We start from the raw sequence: 19,431 nt of genomic DNA on the forward strand, positions 1-19,431 counted from the left end.
TTACTCTAATTTTCAAAGGACAGTGTTTTGTAAAGTCGACTCTTGCGCTTGACATCATGTTATAATATTACTCCCTCATCAGAAACAAACCTGGAGTGTTGCCTTGATCTTTTCATTCATGTTTGAGAAATCCTGTAATCTCTAGGGCAACCATTCAGCTTTGCAAAACACTTGTGTCCTTGAGGGCTCCGCCCTCAAGGACACAGCTCCTCCTCTGCAGTTTCTTAAAGAGACAGAGACCCAATTTCAAGGCGTTACATTACAAAGTCTAATTTGTGTGTATATATATATATATATATATATATATATATATATATATATATATATATATATATATATATATATATATATAAAATTTTATTTATTTAATTTTAACAACTGAAGGTAACATAGTTACTTGATTACAGTATAAAATAGCGTTATGTGCCCCTTTAAACCAGTGTCACCAAATTTAATACAGACATATGCATCCTGAATGCATGCTTCCTAAATAATTAGCCGACATTTAATGCAGTATTTTTGACATGTTGTGCATCCTCACAGAAGAGTCGGCCATTGTGCATTTAAAGATCCGAGTTGAACTCGATTTCTCCTCTCCAGCAGGATGTGGAGAACTTCAAGAAGATAATCGTCATCAGTAAAGACGAGTTTGACACCCTCACTCCCAAAGTTCCCATCGACCCGAACCAGGAAGTCCCTCCTCCGCCCATGACAGGTGAGTTTGTGAAGCTGCACTGTACACCATTATTGCATCATGTCAATTATTGTGACAATTAATTGCATGAAAGATTTTTCCCTTCTGAGGTAACTACTTGATCTAGTGAAAGAAGTATACAAAAGAGAAAATCCCCTTCCTTTATTAAGAAAATATTTTATTCCTTAAAATAAGATTCAAATAGCACTTTTAGTTTCAAGTGTGTTCTATGGGGAAAAAAAGGAAGTGTGGAAATGGATGACAAATAGAACATTTCACAATAACGTAAAAGTTAAAAAGCACACACTATACTTTCAGTCAAATTCAAAGTACAAAAACTTTTTTATATATTACAATTTTCTAATGTATTTTTTATTATATTTGCCATTTATTGCACTTTTTGAGGAGCAAGTACAGTAAGCAAGAAAACAGAGCTGGTAGATGATTAAAAAAAACAGAAGCTAAAAATTCTGAAAGTTATGCTACCACACCTGTAAATACTAAAACATAATTCAACAAAGCCTGGAGGCAGAAACTTTCCCTCTAGGGCTTTTAATAATCAAGGTCCTCAAGTCATTTGATGAATCATTAGAGCCGTACTGTATATTGTGTCATAACTGTAAACATTGCAGCCTGCGTTATACCACAAGGACTTAGCCACAAACCGAAAGTTACTCAAATATACTAAGTTATATTCAATAATTGTCTCTGTTCACCTGTATATGAGTGTTGATCTTAACTCACCGAGGCACAGCATGTAATTCTGGGACAAGAATTACATGCTATGCGTGTAAAATTGTAACATTTTACAAGCTACCCCTAACTCTACCCTAACAAACACACACGTGTGTGTGTGTGTGTGCGCATGTTAACAGTGGAGAGCGGATCGGATCTGGCTCGGTCTCTCCCTACAACGGTCCCGGAATCCCCCAGCACTTCTCAACCCCGGACCCCCAGAACGCCTCGCACGCCTGGACGCCAAGACCCCAACAAAACCCCACGATTCTATCCCGTTATGAAGGAGAGCGGCGCCATTGATGGACAGGTCAGCAGCATTCACGGATTCTGATTCCTGAGCTTTACAGAGTCTCCTTAATATCAGGAAAAATTGTTGTTGGTTTTAGCAGCAGGAAACGATAAACGGCTGTGCTGACTTGTTTTTAGAGAATGAAGTTTGTTGAGATAAAAGTTGTCAGGAAAGAAAAGATACTGGTTATAGGACGACAGCATGACCAAATAACAACCACACTCACACAATGAATGACCTTTTACTGCAGTTACAGTTGCAAATATGTTGCGCATTATCTTCTTTTTTTCCCCCAAATCCATTTGAAATCCGATACTTTACGTGTTAAAATACTGAATAGTATTTTAACATGTAAGGGTTTGCTCTGATTCAACTTCAGACAGAGAAAAAATGTGTTTGTCTTTATGTTCAGTGTATGTAAACATCTGGTTTCAGGTGTAGGTCAAGCTAAATGTCAATGTTCAAACTGTCTCAAGATCAATTTCCAAGTTTTGCTGCAGATTCTGTTGTATTTTTGTCTGGACTTTACCAAAAGACTCAGCTCTCATCTGAAACAGGGGGTCTGCTACCTTTGTAATACAAAGAGCCGTTTTGCCCTCAATCCAGCCAAATAAAGCTTTAGAGTTGCAAATATCACTTCACCTGTTAAGAAAATGAAAACCAATCTTTAGAAAAACAAAACTGCAGTAGGGAATGTGTGTATCTTCAGTGCGAAAAGACAAAAACACTCTGATAAATCTGAACGTCTGGTTTCATCTGGTTTCCAGATGCCAAGAAAGAAGAAGACCCGCCATAGCTCAAACCCCCCGCAGGAAGCCCACATTGGTTGGGTGATGGACTCCCGTGAGCACCGGCCGCGCTCTGCATCCATCAGGTCAGATCGCGCTGCTTCACTAGTTGTAATAATGATGAGAACGAGGGGCTTATCAGTTCCAACCAACAGAAGAACAAACAAGGAACATTTCTTCCTTTCACAAAACCAGCTTTCACATCCATTAACTCTTTGTTTTGGCATTTATTTTTTTGCCTTGTATAATATTCTTAAAACTGGAGTGATTTCTGTACCGTCTGATAACATGAGTTCTACTCAGAACAGAGAACACTTAAAACTGACGTTTCACTAGGGCTGGACAATATGGCTGAAAGACGTATCACGATATAAGCATTTCATATCAATTACTTATAATTATTGATTACTCGATATGTGAAATTCTACCTAACTAGTGGCGTGACCTTTCCAGGTTTGGCCACAGTTTTCACTCCGCCATTGTTTTTTATTTTTAAGCAGTTATGAGACAGGGTGACGAAACCTGAAACTGCTGCTGCGCAAGTTACTCAACAGGTTGTTGCTAGGTGACCAAAGAGGGAGGGGCTTAATTGAGGCCACTAACTTTTCTTAGCTATCCGTGACAGGCTGAGCAGCTAAACTCTTCCCTCTGCCTGCATCCACCAGAATGCTGTGCGGTTCTGGATGGGAGTTGAGTGAATATTCTAACAGACATATTATCTCTTGATATTGATCACATGTCTTATCACAATATATATGATTTATTTATTGTCCACCCCTATGTTTTGATAACTTTCTGTTGTATTTTTAAAGAGAGATTAAAAACAAAAAAAATTATCTTTGATATTATGTCATTATCCTCATTGTCCATTAAAGATTTTTTGAGGTTCTTTTTAAAATTTACCTGATCAGCAATTACTACGATCACAGCAAGCAACATGTTCTCATAATAAGTAGCTCGATACAAATATTTTTGAGGCAGCCGTAATGTAATAGTAGCATTAAAGGCACGTCTTGCTGCCATTGCGTGCGATTACACCAATCTTTTCTGCCGCCGGGTCCACAGCAGCTCCAACGCTTCTCCATCAGAAGGCGCTCCGCTGTCGGGAAGCTACGGCTGCACTCCCCAGTCTCTGCCCAAGTTCTGGCATCCATCCCACGAGCTGCTGAGAGACAACGGCTTCACCCAGCAGGGATACCATAAGTATCGCCGGAGGTGCCTTAACGGTAAAGAGACACGCGTGTCTTTTTTCAGGCAGTAGCCAGCACTCTGCTTTTAGCATCACATGCTAACCACTGCCTGCTGTTGTGTTTTTCTTTTTCTTTTCCCTAGAGAGGAAACGGCTGGGGGTCGGCCAGTCTCAGGAGATGAACACTCTGTTCAGGTTTTGGTCCTTCTTTCTCAGGGACAACTTCAACAGAAAGATGTATGAGGAGTTCAAACAGTTTGCACTTGAAGATGCCAAAGAAAATTACAGGTGAGATGTCTATCATTTCAAACCACAATTCTTAAAGACGCATCAGAATGGATATGAAACGGGTAAATCCTCAACTCCATACCCATGGTTCTGTTTCTCACAACACATTCTGAGGTGGAAATGAAACCTGAAGACCAAGCAAACAGAATGAACAGAAATGCACAAGTTCCCAGAAAGAATATCGAAAATCTGATCTTTTTCCAATCAGCGAACGCACCATAGCAGAGTATTATCAGGTTTCTCTCAAAACGCTGAATGTTACTGAAGCTGTTTTCAGTATTAGTGCTGCATTCAAAACTGAGGTCAGAGGAAGCACAGAGATGTGAGAAGTCATCATATTTCGAGATGTTTGCTGTTTATTTAGAACATTCAGCAGGTAAAAGTGAAGCAGCATGGTTGTTTTATCAGTTTGAGCTTTCAGTCACTGCCATAAAACGTTTGGGAACCTCTGCAGCTTTTTGGAAACCCCACATTTGATGGTACGTTCCATTTGTAGTCGAAACTCTGAAATTCTTACTTCTCAGTGAGAGAAAAAGTCAAACGAGATGCTTGAAAGGTCTGACTTTTCCAGTTCCGACTTTGCATTTCGATATGGCCGTTCCTTGCATCAACAATAGAAAGTTGTGGTGCAAATATGCTTATTGTACATGTTGCACTTTTGAGAGTACGTCTGAAATAAGCCTGCATGCGACACTGAGCAAATGAAAAATGGTTCTTGCTTATGGAAAGTGCAGATTAGAAAAAATGTTTGTAAGAGATGCTGTGAACCTCTATGGGCGTCGCCATGTTGAAAAGACTGTTAACTGGAACTCTGTTACCTTGGCATCAAACCCAGCGTCGGGGGGAAAAACACACACACACACACACACACACACACACACACACACACACACACACAGATTGCTGCTTTAAAAACTCGAACCTTACTAATCTGCAGTACAAGATGCTAAAACTGATGTCAACTCTGGCATTCTGCTTGTTTTAAAGGATTTTCTAAAAGCCTACATAGTTTTTATAACTGAGAAATTATATTGAAAACGTTTTGTCTTCCATTTCAAACCGTAATTCTTAAAGACGCATCAGAATCGTTTAAATTTATATCAGCAGATGGAGTCTTTGTAAATTGGCCACAGAACTCCCATAGATTGATCTGTATTGGAGATTGCGTGACCTCCAACCTTCAACAGCACAGGGTTAAGCTGCTTTCTGCTGGATCTGCCAGAGGCGCCTCCTCACACCTGCCAAACCCACATTCTTGGCTGAATGAGTGACTGGCTCAGCTCCGCGCAGTCTGAGGGAATAGCAAACCCATCCAGCAGAAGAGACGGCTCGCCTCTCCTTTGTCACACAGAAATCAGCGGACTCGTTCGTCTGCTTCTCCTGGCTATTCATTTTAAGGCTCATCACCAGAAAATACTCAGGATTCACTACTTCCAGTTCAAAGTGCTTCCGTTTTGTTTTCAGAGATGCTTTAAAGTTCCCAAACATTGTTTTAAAGAATCTCCATTTGGTGTAGAAATACTCCATATAGATCTGATCCATCTTTAACATTTTAGATTTTGAAATAAAAATGATCAAATGCAACCCAGAGTCCCTCAAGTGTTTAGCTCTAAAGTAGAATTAGACTTGGACTTGCTTTTGTTATTACACAAAGACACAAGAGTGAATTTGATAACAAAATGTCTTTGCTTGGCTACCGGAACATAAATACTGAACTTTTGGTCATTTTCAGTCTTTTCAGATTGATCCAAAATGCTCAGTATCAACTTTTATGCCCTTCAAAGGCAAAACGATTCAAAATGCCTTCAAGGATCTTCTTACATTTGCTTCGACTATGACATAATGCAGTTTTAATGATGCGTTTTGACATTTTAAAACACGATTTTTATCACATAATGCAGCGTTACACTGCCACTTGAATATGTTCTCTGTAGAACATATTCACAGACAAACTTTTTTAAATTGAAATGTTAAATATAAAACGTACATATTTTTATAGTTTTGGTTTCATTATTAGTCAGAAATTACTACTTTATACTCCAGTTAACAATTAATTGATTGCCAAACCAGTTGACGATTATTTCAATAATCGGATGAATGGTTACAGCCTTGCTAATGTCGGTTCTCCTCCTCCAGGTATGGACTGGAATGCCTCTTCAGATACTACAGCTACGGTTTGGAGAAGAGATTCAGGTTAGATCTCTTCAAAGACTTCCAAGAGGAGACCTTGAAAGACTTTGAGAAAGGTAACCATCTCTGGCTAAAGAACGCTAACGGAGTTTCGCCAGGATCTGATTGGTTGCACAAATCTGTTAGATGCACTCAACCGTATAGTTGAAGAGAAAGAAGTGCTTTGCATAAACTTTTAACTGCTTTAAAGACAGAGTGCTGTTGGGATTTAATAGACGCCGTGGTTTTGCCAAACACTGAACGCTTTGTGTTTGCAACTTCAAATACTGGGAAAAAGAAGAATTCTTTGGATTTCTCCGCTGGCATACGCCCTTCACTGCAGGATAAGTTATGAACATTTCACTTGTTTTCCAGGAAATGAAAGACTGCTTATATGCTGTCTGTGCCCTTAGGGGACTGATAGAGAGAGGGGGAGGATTCAGCTTGGATTGGTTCACAGAAGCAGTAGAGAAGTTAATGTGGAATCTGATTAGAAAAGAGCATCTCCCTGTTTAAGTGTGGCTGTTTTAAAGAAGTGAAAACTGGTTTTAGACTTTCCCACTGAACCTGTTTCAAACTGAGCGAAACTGAACGGAGCTTGAACAGGAAAGGCTTTAACTGTTTATTTCCTGTTCGAGATGCCTTATTGTTCTCTTTATGAGTTTCCCTTAAGAGTTTCTGCCGCCATTTTTTTTATTATTTTGAAAAGGAATTATATGGGTTGTATAAACCTATAAATCTATCAGTTGGATGCTTCTTGAAAATGTACAGGCATCTGCCATTAAACATCCAACATTGCTGTGTGACAAAGCTGATAAAAATGCTGTTGACAGTCTTCCCTCTGCATGTTAGTACTTGTAGCTGCATATCATAAAGGCTTTATGTAGTCAGATCTCCCAAAAAATCATTCTAGTTTTTAAAAAAAAAATGTTTTTCACTAATCTGTCTTACAATAAATTGCAGTATATTAACCAAATAATTTACTCGTTTGAATAAAATTGATATTTTAAGATCACTTCTGATTAAATGAGGTGAAATATGCTTATCCCAGTTCATCTGCTGCTTTGTTTCTCATAGTGGATAATTAGTTGATTTAACATTTAATCCTGTCCTGTGGTTCGTCCCTTCATCAGACGGCTGTCTTCTCCAAGGTGTCGCCTTCACATGTGAAGGAAAGCGTCAACACATTGACCACAAACATATTCCTTCTACTAAAGCTTACCCACATTTTTGTTCTATAACAAGCAGAGACTTTAATGTGATGCAGAGAAACAGCTGAATTGCCTTAAAACATTTTTGAAACATAAATGAACTGAATTACAGATGTATCTGCTAACTGCTGCAGAACAGCTCACTGAAATGCACCAACAGCTCCACTCGCTCATCAATCATGAACAACTTTCATTTCTCCAGCTGGTGTAAAGTGTAATTAGGAGTAGAACAGCTAATGGAAATAAAAACAATAGGTTTGGTCAAATATGTAAAAACTAAACTGTAACAAACCTTCTTTCAAATGGTTTGTTATGTTGCAATTAGGAAGTCTAAGTATAATGTAAAATGAACGAAGGATGATGTCACTCAGAGCACAAAGCATAGAGTCAGACTGAATAGATCTGCCCTTATGAACTGGGGTCATCTAGATTTTTTTATTTTCAATATCAGGACCGATCCGTATACTAATATGAGATCGATGCATCTGATAAAAACTACATCTTGTTGGTGCGGTTGTGCATCAGAACTGTCCAAATCTTTAAGGGTTGGTGTTATGTAAAATCAACTTTATTGGGCTTTACATCATGTTCTAATGTCATTCCCTCATCAAAAACATGCCTGGAGTGTTGCTTTGATTCTTTCAATCATGTTTGGGAAAACATTTAATCTCCATGACAACCATTCAGCTTTGCAAAACGCCTGCTTAGGCCCGCCTTAAAGCTTCCTAGCTCCCACCTCACAGAGCAGCTTTCCCCCATTCAGCTCCTTCAGACTAGCCAGCAGCAATTAGCAAACACCTGGTGGACCTGCCTGTCTGCTGAGCTCATTATAGGAGCTTCTCAATGCAACACTGGTAAAAACATTTTAAAAGGGTTAATAGAGGAGCCATGTTGTGATCTCTTCCTGCAGGCGGAGTTTCAGAAAGAAAGAGCTTCTTAATTAAATTAAGGACTCAAATCTCTAAGTCATACTGATAGCATTTTTACAACAACTCAGGCTAACATAGTCCCTTGATTGTGCTTTAAAATGGCACCATGTCCCTGAAAAATACATAATACTGGCCCTTTAAAGCTAAATGTTCTTTTCCCTGTAGGTCAGCTGTACGGACTGGAGAAGTTCTGGGCCTTCCTGAAGTATTCCAGGATAAAGAACCAGCCCATTGACCCGAAGCTGCAGGAGCACCTCTCAAAGTTCCGGAACCTGGAGGACTTCAGGGTGGTGGTGAGTGTTTGAGACCTCTTCCTTCTGATTGGAGTTTCATTTCCTGTCAGTAATAGACAGCCGTCACAGATTTTAAGCTGTGATCCTCACCCGCAGCCTCCCATGGGAGAAGAGGGCGGCAGGAGGAGATATCCGTCATCCTCGGCCGGGGATGAAGGAAGGCGTCGAAGACACCCTTCCAACTCTACCTCAAAACCCGCACAAGCCTCCAAATCCTCCAACGTGCCCCCCCAGCCGACCGCCGCCTCGTCCTCCGCCTCCACACAGAGCTCAGCCAAAGACAGCACCCAGAAATCGACGGCGCCGTCCAACCACGGCAAAAAGGCCGACAGCAGAGCGGCGAAGAAAGACGGAGTTTCCCCCAACAAATGAAGCTCCTGGCCAGCGGAGAGAAGAGGCAGCCGCTCTCAGGTCACAGCGAACCGCATGGACGTGAAGCGGCCGAGCGAGCTTGATTTTAATTTGATTGTTTTTATCGACGCATTTCAGTTTTTAAAAGGAAGCAAACGTAGGCAGTAAGCTTGAATTTGTTTGCCTGGCGACAGCTCATAACGTTTACAAAACACAAAAAAAATGCATTCCCCGCATTTTGCCTTTCTTTTCTCTCTCTTTGTCTCAGATGCCAAACTCCTTTGAGTACATTGATCGCTGTAAACTGCTCGGATCTTTAAAGAGCTGTTCAACTGTGATTGTAGGTTGCCAAGATAAGAGATACCGCGGATAGTCTTGTGTGCCTTAAATCTGATCCATCATGATGTCAAGAGTGTATTAGATTTTTCTTTTTGTTTAAAGGTCTTCCTTATTGTTCGGGGTTGGAAGGACTCTGAAAGCTTCTTACAAGTTCACCAGCTCCGACGTCTACAGTTTCCATGGTGACAATCAGGTTGACAGGCGCAGTCATGAATTTGAGAAGTACTGACCCTGAGGCTACCAGATGTTTCTCAGCCTGACTGCTACATATTACAACTAATCTAAAATGTCTTTTTTTTTGCTTTGATGTCATTATTAAAAAGCTGCAGAAATCACCCGATAATTTGTCTGGGAACATTTAAGTTCCATTTTACACCCAGAGGTAGCTTAATTTATTGTTTTATTTTTGTTTTGTTTTTTTTCCCATTGACTTGATTGAATTAATAGTCTTAGGCGATCATTGCAGTTTTTACTTGCTTGTGCATTGAATATAATACAAAAAATGAAAACAAATGTTTCTGCTGGAATTATGGGTGTGAGCTAGTGTCATAAAACTACAATATATTTTTAGCTTAAAGTTTACTTCATATTATGTTTGAGGCTTGGTGCTCTAGAGCACTTTAAATGTTGACTTTTCTTTACTTCATTGGACATAAAAGGTTTGAGTTGAATTTAAACAAACAAAAAAAATGTAAATACTATAAAAAATCATTTACTATTCCATTATTCATTTGATTCGAAGAAGTGATTTGTTACCAGTAGTGTGTTTTGAGTGTTTCAGAATAAAGTGCTGCATGTTCTTGACTTGTAAAATGCAAAAAAAATATAAAATAAGTCTGATTGTACGAACTTGTTCCGTGTGCTATGTCCCGCGTTGCTCTCTTCGAGGTCGTTGAGCCGGATCGGCAACTTTTTCTTCCCAGCAACGTCTCAGTGAAGTCGGTTGAGTCTGATTGTCTGGACTTATTGTTTATTCTTTAACACATAAACTGAGGTGTGATGTTATACCATGCATGTGGATGATAGGCAAACATTTTTTTAAATAAAAATAAAAAAGGACTACTGAAACTGTTACATATTTAAATATACAGAGAAACCTCAATGTTGGAATGAAATAGAAATTCACATGAAAAAGCCAAAATATATTCATTTGGATTAGTTTGTTGGTTGTTTTAGAGAAATGGGGGAAAAAAAATATTTCTAGCTTTCTGGTTCTCAGTTTATAAAACTGTCCTTTTATGTGTCACTCAAACGATTACGTTTGAACAGGTGCCAGATAACTAAATGGAGAAATAATTACAAACAAAATTGACTAAATGAGATGTTGCATCTAACTGCGTCAGTGAATACGTGATCTCCAGATAGCAGTCTGTGTCAGTTAATACATGATTGTAGTTGGGGTAACATTAAAAAAAAACATACTCGTAATCTAACTTAGCATGATTGTGCTGTCTTTAGGTAAAGCATTTGGATGAGAGTATCCTCGGTTTTTGTAAACCATAAAACGCAGCAGCTCATTTTTAGCAAGCTAACTGGTAGACGGTATTCCTATCTATGGTGGGTTGCATCAGATGGCAAGACGGTAACAATTTAACCCTCGACTCAAGGTGAGCGGCAGATGTCACGGTCGGACAGCTTGCAGACAACACACGTGCTCAAAAGGGCAGAAGTTTTTATCAACTCAAATCTTTCTGAATTTATCCTCTTGAGGGAACCTAAATTGAATATTTTTTTCCATTAACCATTCAGTTAGAAATGGAAGTATCTTATTGCTAAAAGACTCAAAATATTCAAGATCACGCCAAGATAAGTAACAGTGGTAAAATGCAACAACTTAAACAATTTTTTCTAGAATGTTTCTGAGATCAATTTAAAAGTTTCTGATTTTATTTTATTTTTTTCCCCTTCTTCCAAGCAAATTTTTGACTTCTGGAGTTCAGAAGTGCACTTGCTTTATCCAGACAATTTCTGAAATTTTTTGGCAGAAATGTACTTCTGTTTCTACGTCTTTTTTTTTTTTTACAATTGTAAGAGGCCATGTGGGATTAATTTGCTTCCATATCAACATTTGTGGTGTCACCAAGCAGACTGTACTGATAAAGTCTTCATACTCTCATCCAAAATTTATGGACAGAACCAGAGAGGATCAATAGTCATCAGGTAGACCCCCCTAGTCTTATCTCTGTCTGCCTCTAATCTCCTCTTCATCACTTTTCCCCACTGACTTGGAATCTCAACCCACACAAACAAGTCACAGAAGATATTTGAAATGCTTACATAGATAAATTCTCATGGCCAAGCCAGAAAATGGTTGTTTTTGTAAAAGAGATATGGCAAAATTATTTTAAAAAAAATTGATCAGCACATCTCTGCAGGTGAATAAACATGTTCAAGGTTGGTTTTTATGCATTTCTCCAACCCCATCCACGCAACACATCTCGACTTGGCAATGCTCACCAACTTCACCCTGTAAAAGTCCTCAGTCGTTTAGTTTTTATGTAAAATTTGCATCAGAGCTCTGACTCACTTTAATGCTGAAACTGAGACCAAAATCCTGTTCAGGGTTCACACCTCACAGCGTTGGGTTAAAACTCTCTGGTGAATGGATAAGTTCAAAAAATTTGATGTAGAACCCTAGTTCTGTCTGGGGATGGTGGAGGAAGAAAAGACATCCTCACATGGCGACCCCTATCGCATGTTTCACTGTAGATAAGGTCTTCTTTTGGTGATTTGTTTATGCCATCACTGGCAAGCTGCAAGCATGTTTTCACTTGTGTTTTTGAGAATAGTTTCTGGTGACCTTCAAGTCTTTTGAGATCGAAAAGCATCTCTCAGAATCTAATCCAGATTCCAAAACAGTAATGTTGCTTTCAGTCAGGAAAAAAAAAACCCATGCAGGTAAAAATTAATTCAGCTGTAAAATTGTAAAATCCAATTTCAATTAGAAAAATAAAGAGTCTCACTACTTTCTAAGGCAAAGCCGTCTCTGATTCTGATTCTCTATTCTCACTTGTATGGAATGGTCCGCTGTATTCTTTCAAACCTTATATGATTTAGTAGGTATGGGTGTTTTTTTTTCCGACTGTGTTATTTTGTGTTTTAGTTGGCATGTTTTTGTTTCATTTGATTGTTATTGCTTCCATTATTCCAAATTCCTGCCAATTTGAGCTAAAATGTCAGAATTTCTGTTACCACCCTGTCCCCTTCAAGGTCTACTCGTTCTTTTTGTTGCGTGTCGCCGTTCGCATCGCTTGTTTCCTTTTGCTGTGTTTCCAGGAGAAGATTCCCGCCGTTTCTGGCTAGAAGAATGCCGCGCGCTTATCTGTCCCTGGTGGTCTCTTGTCCCGGGTCGTCAATTTTCGACACTGAACGCTTGCTCAACTAGTGGCTCTCGAATTCCCGACGGCACCCGAACGCCTCATCTTGCCAGGGGCGGGTAGGCGCAAACTGGGCAGCATGGCGGACGATGGACTCAGTTGGAGCGGAGTAGATGGCACAAACGGCGGGCAGGGGGTGGCGGACTGGTTAGACACGCTCGGCTTGGGCGGAATGTTGTTGAATATCAGCATTTTGGTTCTGGTGGTGGCGGTTTGTGTAGTAGTGTACCGGCGGTGGGGCAGGCGGCTCGTATCCGACGGGGCCGCGGACGGCGAGGCCCCGACGCTTACCAAGATGAGGAGACGGGACTTCACTTTGGAGCAGCTGCAGGAGTACGACGGCGTCCAGAACCCCCGCATCCTCATGGCCGTGAACATGAAAGTTTTTGACGTGACCAGCGGCAGAAAGTTTTACGGAAAAGGTGAAGGGGTTGCGGACGTTGGCTCTGAAACAGCGGAGTTGGTTGACACGTTGCCGCCTGTAGTGAGGCTTTCTGGACCAAAAATTGGGCGCAAACCGCTCTAGCTTAGCTCCTCGGCTTTGTGTGTTTTGAATGGGATCGCAGCCGTTAGCTTGCTAGCGCAGCTTTTGAGTTCGTGCCTTGTAACAACGACAACTCCCCGCAAGTTTGCATGCACTGTCAGTTAAGCTGTGACATTTTACAGCGGCAGTTATATATTAGGACCTGAATGTTAGTAGTAATAATTTATTATGCTAATGCTAGCCAGCTAGCCTGTTGACATGCTTGTAGACACGGAGCAACTAGGCTGTGTAGTTAGCGGTTCAGTGACTAACATCACACATAGTGAACATTAATGTTTCTTCATCAGAGCGGATGAAGGGTAGATTTGTGTAGGGAAGATTGAATTTAGTGAAGTAAAAACATGATTTGGTTGGTTGTTACTGCTACAAAGGCCGGTTTGTTGTGCTGCACATCAGGTCGTCACTCAGAGGATTTCTTTATCAGGACCATCTGAAATCAGCCAGCACCAAACCTACAGGTTTACAATCTCAATTTTCCTGCAGGATGCTCCCAAATACCTGCATATTCAGATGAGACGACAGACAAGTCTTTGATTTTTGGAAAGTGCTTCCCAGAATGACCAGCTGCAGAAACCCAGTTTTTGATTTGTTTTCATTTTGTTTCCTGCTGTGAAAACTCAAAAGAGAAAAAGCAAAGGGCTGAAGAGGGTTGAAATGACCTTAAGTGAAGTTCAGTTTGAAAACTTAACTATAGTGTTGACAAGAGTGCAAAGTGAACTTTTTTGATTTCTGAAAGCTTTATTCAGTTTGTGGAAGCAGGGCTGAACTTGATGAGTTCACAGTTCAAGTTTAAACCGTTCAGGCAAGTGACAAAAACAAATACCGACTACGAGGTCATCTTGTGGGGTCTGTATTGAACCGTCCGGATGCGATTCCAGCAGTTTGGTATGTTAGTTTTGCTCGTTAGTCCAGCAGACCTGAATCACTAAAGCACTAGAAAACCGACAGGGCCAGAGCGTCTCCCTGTGACAGTCAGGTGCTGCTTGTGGAAGATGATCAAAGTTTCAGCAGTGACTCATGAGGAAAAACATCTAATCGCAAGGAATATGTATTGCCTATTTTTCAAGTGGCAAGATTTGCACACTGTCCTGGTTTGAGTTTGTTGTTGCAGCCTGCGCGTGTTTATCACAGCTCTCCTTTCAGAGCTGTGTTTACAGATGGGCTTTTCAGGGGGGGTGTGGTGAGCCACTCCCACCTCCACCCATCTGGCTGTGGTGCAGGCCTGGTTGGAGACCTGCCCTACAGCTCTGAAACAGTCAGGAATTTAAAGTAGACCTCAAATTCTTCTCAGTAGTCATTGCAGTATGCAAAAAAAAAAAAAAAAAAACCGCAAATAACTACGATGTATATTCACAGAGCTCTCCACAGCAGCACATGTCACACTGACAGGATTAACCCTTTAAGGTGTCCATCGGATTCTGTTTTAAAGTGATGTTCTGTTATGAAGGTTTTGCATTTTCTTGGCTGGTCTGTGTATAACTAACATGGGCTGAAACACCACAGGGCAGATACTGTATGTTTGTCTTTCAGTGCTATTCAACACTGAATAGCACTGAAAGCTGGTCAGTGTCACTTTGTGGTTTTGACTCCTTTAGTTTCCACACCACAACATCCCAAACAGCTTTAAGCAAGAAACGTGTATGAGTGACAGCTGATGCAGCACACACACACACACACACACACACACACACACACACACACACACACACACACACACACACACACACACAGGTGAGGGAACAAATGTTTAACACACCAGGGGTATTTCCTCCCGTGTTTGTTTCCTATTGACGGCTTTAAATTTGATTTTAATTGAATGTATTCATGTTTAACTGGGTCTAAAATGACCCTGTTAAATCACTGAAAACACTGGATATTCACAAATAAAATGAATATAGCAAACTTCGCAAACGCTGCTTTGAAAAATTGTCATGATTTGGTCTAGAATATTAACTTCCTTTATTTTTCTCTGAGCAGTGAAATGCTCCTGCAACAGCAAAGTTGCATTAGTATAAAACTCACAGGTTGGACCCAAGTTTTACTGAAGCAGGTTTAAAATTAATATTTGTGAGGGGTGCAACTAAAGAATATTGAAGTGATAGCAAAAGTGCTTGATTTTGTGTATTTCTTTATTTTTGTGTTTGTTTTAATCAGAATTTGAATCAGACGAAGCTAAAACTGCCATTTGAGGAATTCTGGTTAAAACATATTTACAAAAAAGGTCAGAATAGACACAAGTGATTTTATAAGAAATTAAACTACAGGTGGTGTAATAAAATGAAGTCTGTTATGCCATCATTGTGGAAAATTATGTATATTTTTTCTTTTTGTCACAAAATCTGTGATTAGGTCTGTCACAATAATACATTTGAATTAATAATAAATCAGTAACTATTGTAATAAATGGTAATGTTGTTTTGAGGCCGTTTTCAAGGCATATATTAATACTTGTTTGTTATTTATTTATTTATTTTTTTCTAACAGCTCGGTTATTAGGGTACTAGAGGCAGTTCCTGAAATTGTGGATTTTGACGGTCATTAAACGGTAGGCGTGAAGTGTTCCTCACAGCGGCCGTTGTGTTTCGGTTCCCGCAGACGGCCCTTACGGCATCTTCGCCGGCCGAGACGCTTCGAGGGGCCTGGCCACCTTCTGCTCAGAGAAGGAAGCCCTGAGGGATGAGTACGACGACCTGTCAGACCTCACCGCCGTACAGATGGAGAGCGTGAGGGAGTGGGAGATGCAGTTCCGGGGTACGTTCACAAGGACGCTGTGGAAATATCAGATTGGCGACATAAGCAAAGGGTAGAAATATCTCGATCTCAACAACGTCCACATTCAAACGTCTCCTGATTTCCACCGGATGAACCTAAACGGGTTTGAAGCAGAGACCTTTGTTTCTGTGTTGTGACATTTATTTATTTATTGTGATAAATGATACATTTTTTATCTGTTGTGGATAGAAAAAAAAATACATTTCTGTCCCCAAAAATTGGGAAATCTGCAGGAAAAGACATGCAAATTTCTGAGTTTGAAAAAGTTCAAAACTTGCTTGAAAAACCTCAAATTTTCAGTTTAAAAGTGGAAAATGTAAAACTTTTGAAATGAAAACAATAATAATGTTAATACAGATCTTTGGGCACTTAAATAATTTAGAAACAACATAATATGTAGAAAAAAAACCTAAAATACAGAAACCCTTCAGCTGTGAGTTTGACGATGTCTTTGATTTTAACTAAAATGTGCAGATCCATCATACTGTGATGATTTAAAAATATCTGCTGGAGCAGGCTTTGTGTTTAGCATTCCACAGTGCTAAACTGTTTGACTTTACAAATTGTTTTTCTGTAAGATGTCCAGTTTTTTTATTTTTGAAAACTATTGAGATCGAGGTTGGTGATGACAGAATAATGTTGAGCAGAGAGATTTTTGAACTTTTTAAAGGACAACAGCTGCTTCGACGTCCTGTTGGGAGTCAAGCGAGCTTTTTATTTTTTTTAGGAAGAAGGGAAAACTGCAAAGGCTCCTTTGGTTGAAAATATTCAACCCCATCGTGTGACTCACTAAACATTTGCCTTGAAAAAGCTCCAGTGGCGTTCAGTCGGTAATCATCTCTCTGGGTGCTTTCAGAAAAATACGACTATGTCGGGAGGTTGCTGAAGCCAGGAGAGGAGCCGTCAGAGTACACGGACGAGGAGGACACCAAGGACCACCTGAAGCACGACTGAGCAGTCCCCATCCCACGTACCAAAGCCAGAAGCCCCCAAACAGCTGTAACTGACCGCCCCGGACCACCAGACCACCTCCACACGTTGTCCCGGCCCCCCGTCCATCCACCGGTCACTACTCTCTCTAGACCCTGTCTGTGTACCGAAACTTTGAATCCGCCTGGTGCTGCAGCTGTTTTGGAAGGGGAAGGAGTAAAGTCTCGACAACCAGACCTCCTCTCTCTCTCTCTTTCTCTCCCTCACTCTTTCTCTCACCCGCGTCATCCTACGAAGATGAGCGCCAACAGAAAGCCTTTGAGGAGCTTTTGCTTTATTCTTTTTTTTAATTATTATTTTAATTAGACAGCTAAGACGTCTCTGGGGGGGGCCGCTAGACGTTAGTCCGAAACCGGCTCGTTTGGAGGTTAGTCGGGAATTGCCTGGTCTGGGATAATCAGTGGAGCGGATGCGGGGCGAGGGGAGGAAACACTTCTCTCTCTCTCTCTCTCTCTCTCTCTTTAATCTTTGGTTCAGCCACATAGCAAACGAAACCGCTTCAGCTTTGGGAGAAGCTCATCAATCAATCACACAACTCAATTTCTGTTCAGACCATCTTCCTGCCTGGATGAGAGGGCAGATCTGTGGCCTAACCGAGGGCAGTCTGGTAGGCTTTGCGTTTATCTGTTGTGTTTGTAGTGTATGCACTACTAGTTTTCTTCGTTTGTCACCATGTGATTGTATTTGTTAAGTAGCATATAGAGGGGACAGTGTTCCAGCAGCATTATTGTTTTGTTTTTCTTTTCATACTTCATTGCCGGGGCGGGGGTCAAAGGTCTTCGCTACACGAAGCTTGTTTTAAATCTCATGAAATGGACTAAATCACTGGTTTTGTGGAGGGGGGGAGGGGCGCTAAAGGGAAGGTGATAAGGCAGTCCTAATCAATTGACAAATTGTTTACATGCCTCACAAGCCAGCTGCAAGTCTGTAGATTTCCCCTGACAATGGTCCAAGTATTAATCGTGCCTTATTTTGTTTGTTGCGTCAGCGCAGACGGGTCTAACAGAAGGTAAGCGGAAGGATGGAGGTGTCCGTTTTTTTTTCCCCCTAGACTCAGTCCAACCCCCCCCTTCAGACATTAAAGGCATTTGTTGCGTTGGTCGTCTGCAGAGACTCTAATATTTCCCCACTTCACAAACTTTGTACATAGACCCAATAAATTACTCAGTGTTACTGCCATATTTATGTAGTGGATGAACTCCATATACATATAATGCTATGTCATATTGGCCAAACCCCCCTCCCCCCATTTGCTTTTTTTTTTTTTTTTTTTTTTTTTTTTTTTTTTTTTTTTCTATAGTTCATTTTGAATGTGGGTGATTTTTTTTTTCTTTTTTTTTTTTTTTTTTTTTTTCCCAAAAAAATAAATCAAGTGATTCTAAAGGTGTTGCAAAAATGCTCCAGGATTGGACCGGGAGCTGTTCTTGCGAGTTTTGTTCGTAGACCTTGCTTATCCTGTAAATATATCCTATCGTTTATTAAAAGCATGTGCAACATCAAAGTCAGCTATGCCGAGGTTTCACCACATGTATTTAAATGTCAGGCGCGCGTGCGAGTGTGTTTGTGTTTGTTTGTGTCCGCGTGAAAGAAGCAGGAAGCGATTTGTTCATGCATAATAAATCAATTTGGTTAATAATGGAACATTTCTGCTCTTTATTTGCTTTTTAAGAGGTGCTACTTGGGGAGGATGTGCCCACGTCCTTAAAGGGTTTTAAATTCAATGGGGGGGGGGGAAGTAAGTCGGCCTTAAATGCGTTAATCACAGCTTCCCGTGTCAAAAAACTGGCATTGGTATTTTATAAAATCTAGCATGTTTGTACTTTTCTGCCACATTGCAGGTCTGAAATTTGATTTACAATGGTTTAAATCAACTTTAATCCATTGTACACTTGAGTTGGTGGAACCTCGAGAAACCCTTTTAGAGGATGAAAATATTTTAGCGGCCTTACCATCTGATGTACACCCAGTTGATAAACCGTTTTAAACCTTGTAGACAATATAATCCATGTTTTAGGAGAAATAAAAAAAATAAAGAAATAAAAACGCAAAGAGAAATAGAGATGGTTTAAATTACCTTGGTTAAAATGACAGTATTAAATTACCTGTTAAATCATTTTGAAGAATGATTAGGGGCAGGGCTCCAGTTAATGTTTTCTTTCTATTTTTAGGTTTTAAAATGGAGAAACGTGTAAAATCTTTGCGAAAAGAGGACAGAAGTATTTTTCTTTTACGGGACGTTGATATTTGCTTGAAGATGCATGCGCAGAATATGGCCAAGGGGGAAAAATCCACTAGTTTTCAATAGAATGACAAAAAAAAAACTGATCTTAATAAATACATTCTGCGTGTCTTTTTTTCTCTTCCATCCATCTGTCTTTCAAGCTGGTGTTGAATGAAGGCCGCTAGTGCTATCAAAATGATTTTTTTTAAAGAGTTGGGAGTCACTGATGGGACTGGATCAGATGAAGTA

The 19,431-nt window shown here is 40.2% G+C and overlaps 2 protein-coding genes across 8 annotated transcripts in view; both read left to right on the plus strand.

The window, feature by feature from the left end:
- The window catches only part of larp1b (La ribonucleoprotein 1B), a 33,894-nt gene extending 23,771 nt beyond the window's left edge, over positions 1-10,123 (plus strand). For 6 of the 7 annotated variants that reach the window (XM_055057338.1, XM_055057337.1, XM_055057335.1 and 3 more), the window contains 8 exons: positions 601-715; positions 1,570-1,739; positions 2,489-2,595; positions 3,575-3,735; positions 3,842-3,986; positions 6,123-6,232; positions 8,461-8,588; positions 8,685-10,123. In XM_055057338.1, coding sequence (XP_054913313.1) covers positions 601-715; positions 1,570-1,739; positions 2,489-2,595; positions 3,575-3,735; positions 3,842-3,986; positions 6,123-6,232; positions 8,461-8,588; positions 8,685-8,960 — 1,212 coding nt within the window. In that variant the 3' untranslated portion in view covers positions 8,961-10,123. The remainder of the gene's footprint in view (positions 1-600; positions 716-1,569; positions 1,740-2,488; positions 2,596-3,574; positions 3,736-3,841; positions 3,987-6,122; positions 6,233-8,460; positions 8,589-8,684) is intronic. The other variant, XM_055057336.1, reaches the window with a different exon arrangement.
- A 2,404-nt stretch (positions 10,124-12,527) lies between these two features.
- On the plus strand, positions 12,528-18,249 carry pgrmc2 (progesterone receptor membrane component 2). The gene is made up of 3 exons (XM_055057397.1): positions 12,528-13,077; positions 15,795-15,950; positions 16,828-18,249. The coding sequence occupies exons 1-3, from the start codon at positions 12,735-12,737 to the stop codon at positions 16,923-16,925; spliced, it is 597 nt and encodes a 198-aa protein (XP_054913372.1). The 5' UTR covers positions 12,528-12,734; the 3' UTR covers positions 16,926-18,249.
- The last annotated feature ends 1,182 nt before the right edge of the window (positions 18,250-19,431 follow it).

This window comes from Poeciliopsis prolifica, unplaced genomic scaffold (assembly GCF_027474105.1).
Source record: "Poeciliopsis prolifica strain line A6 unplaced genomic scaffold, Auburn_PproV2 SCAFFOLD047, whole genome shotgun sequence".
Classification (NCBI taxonomy): domain Eukaryota; kingdom Metazoa; phylum Chordata; class Actinopteri; order Cyprinodontiformes; family Poeciliidae; genus Poeciliopsis; species Poeciliopsis prolifica.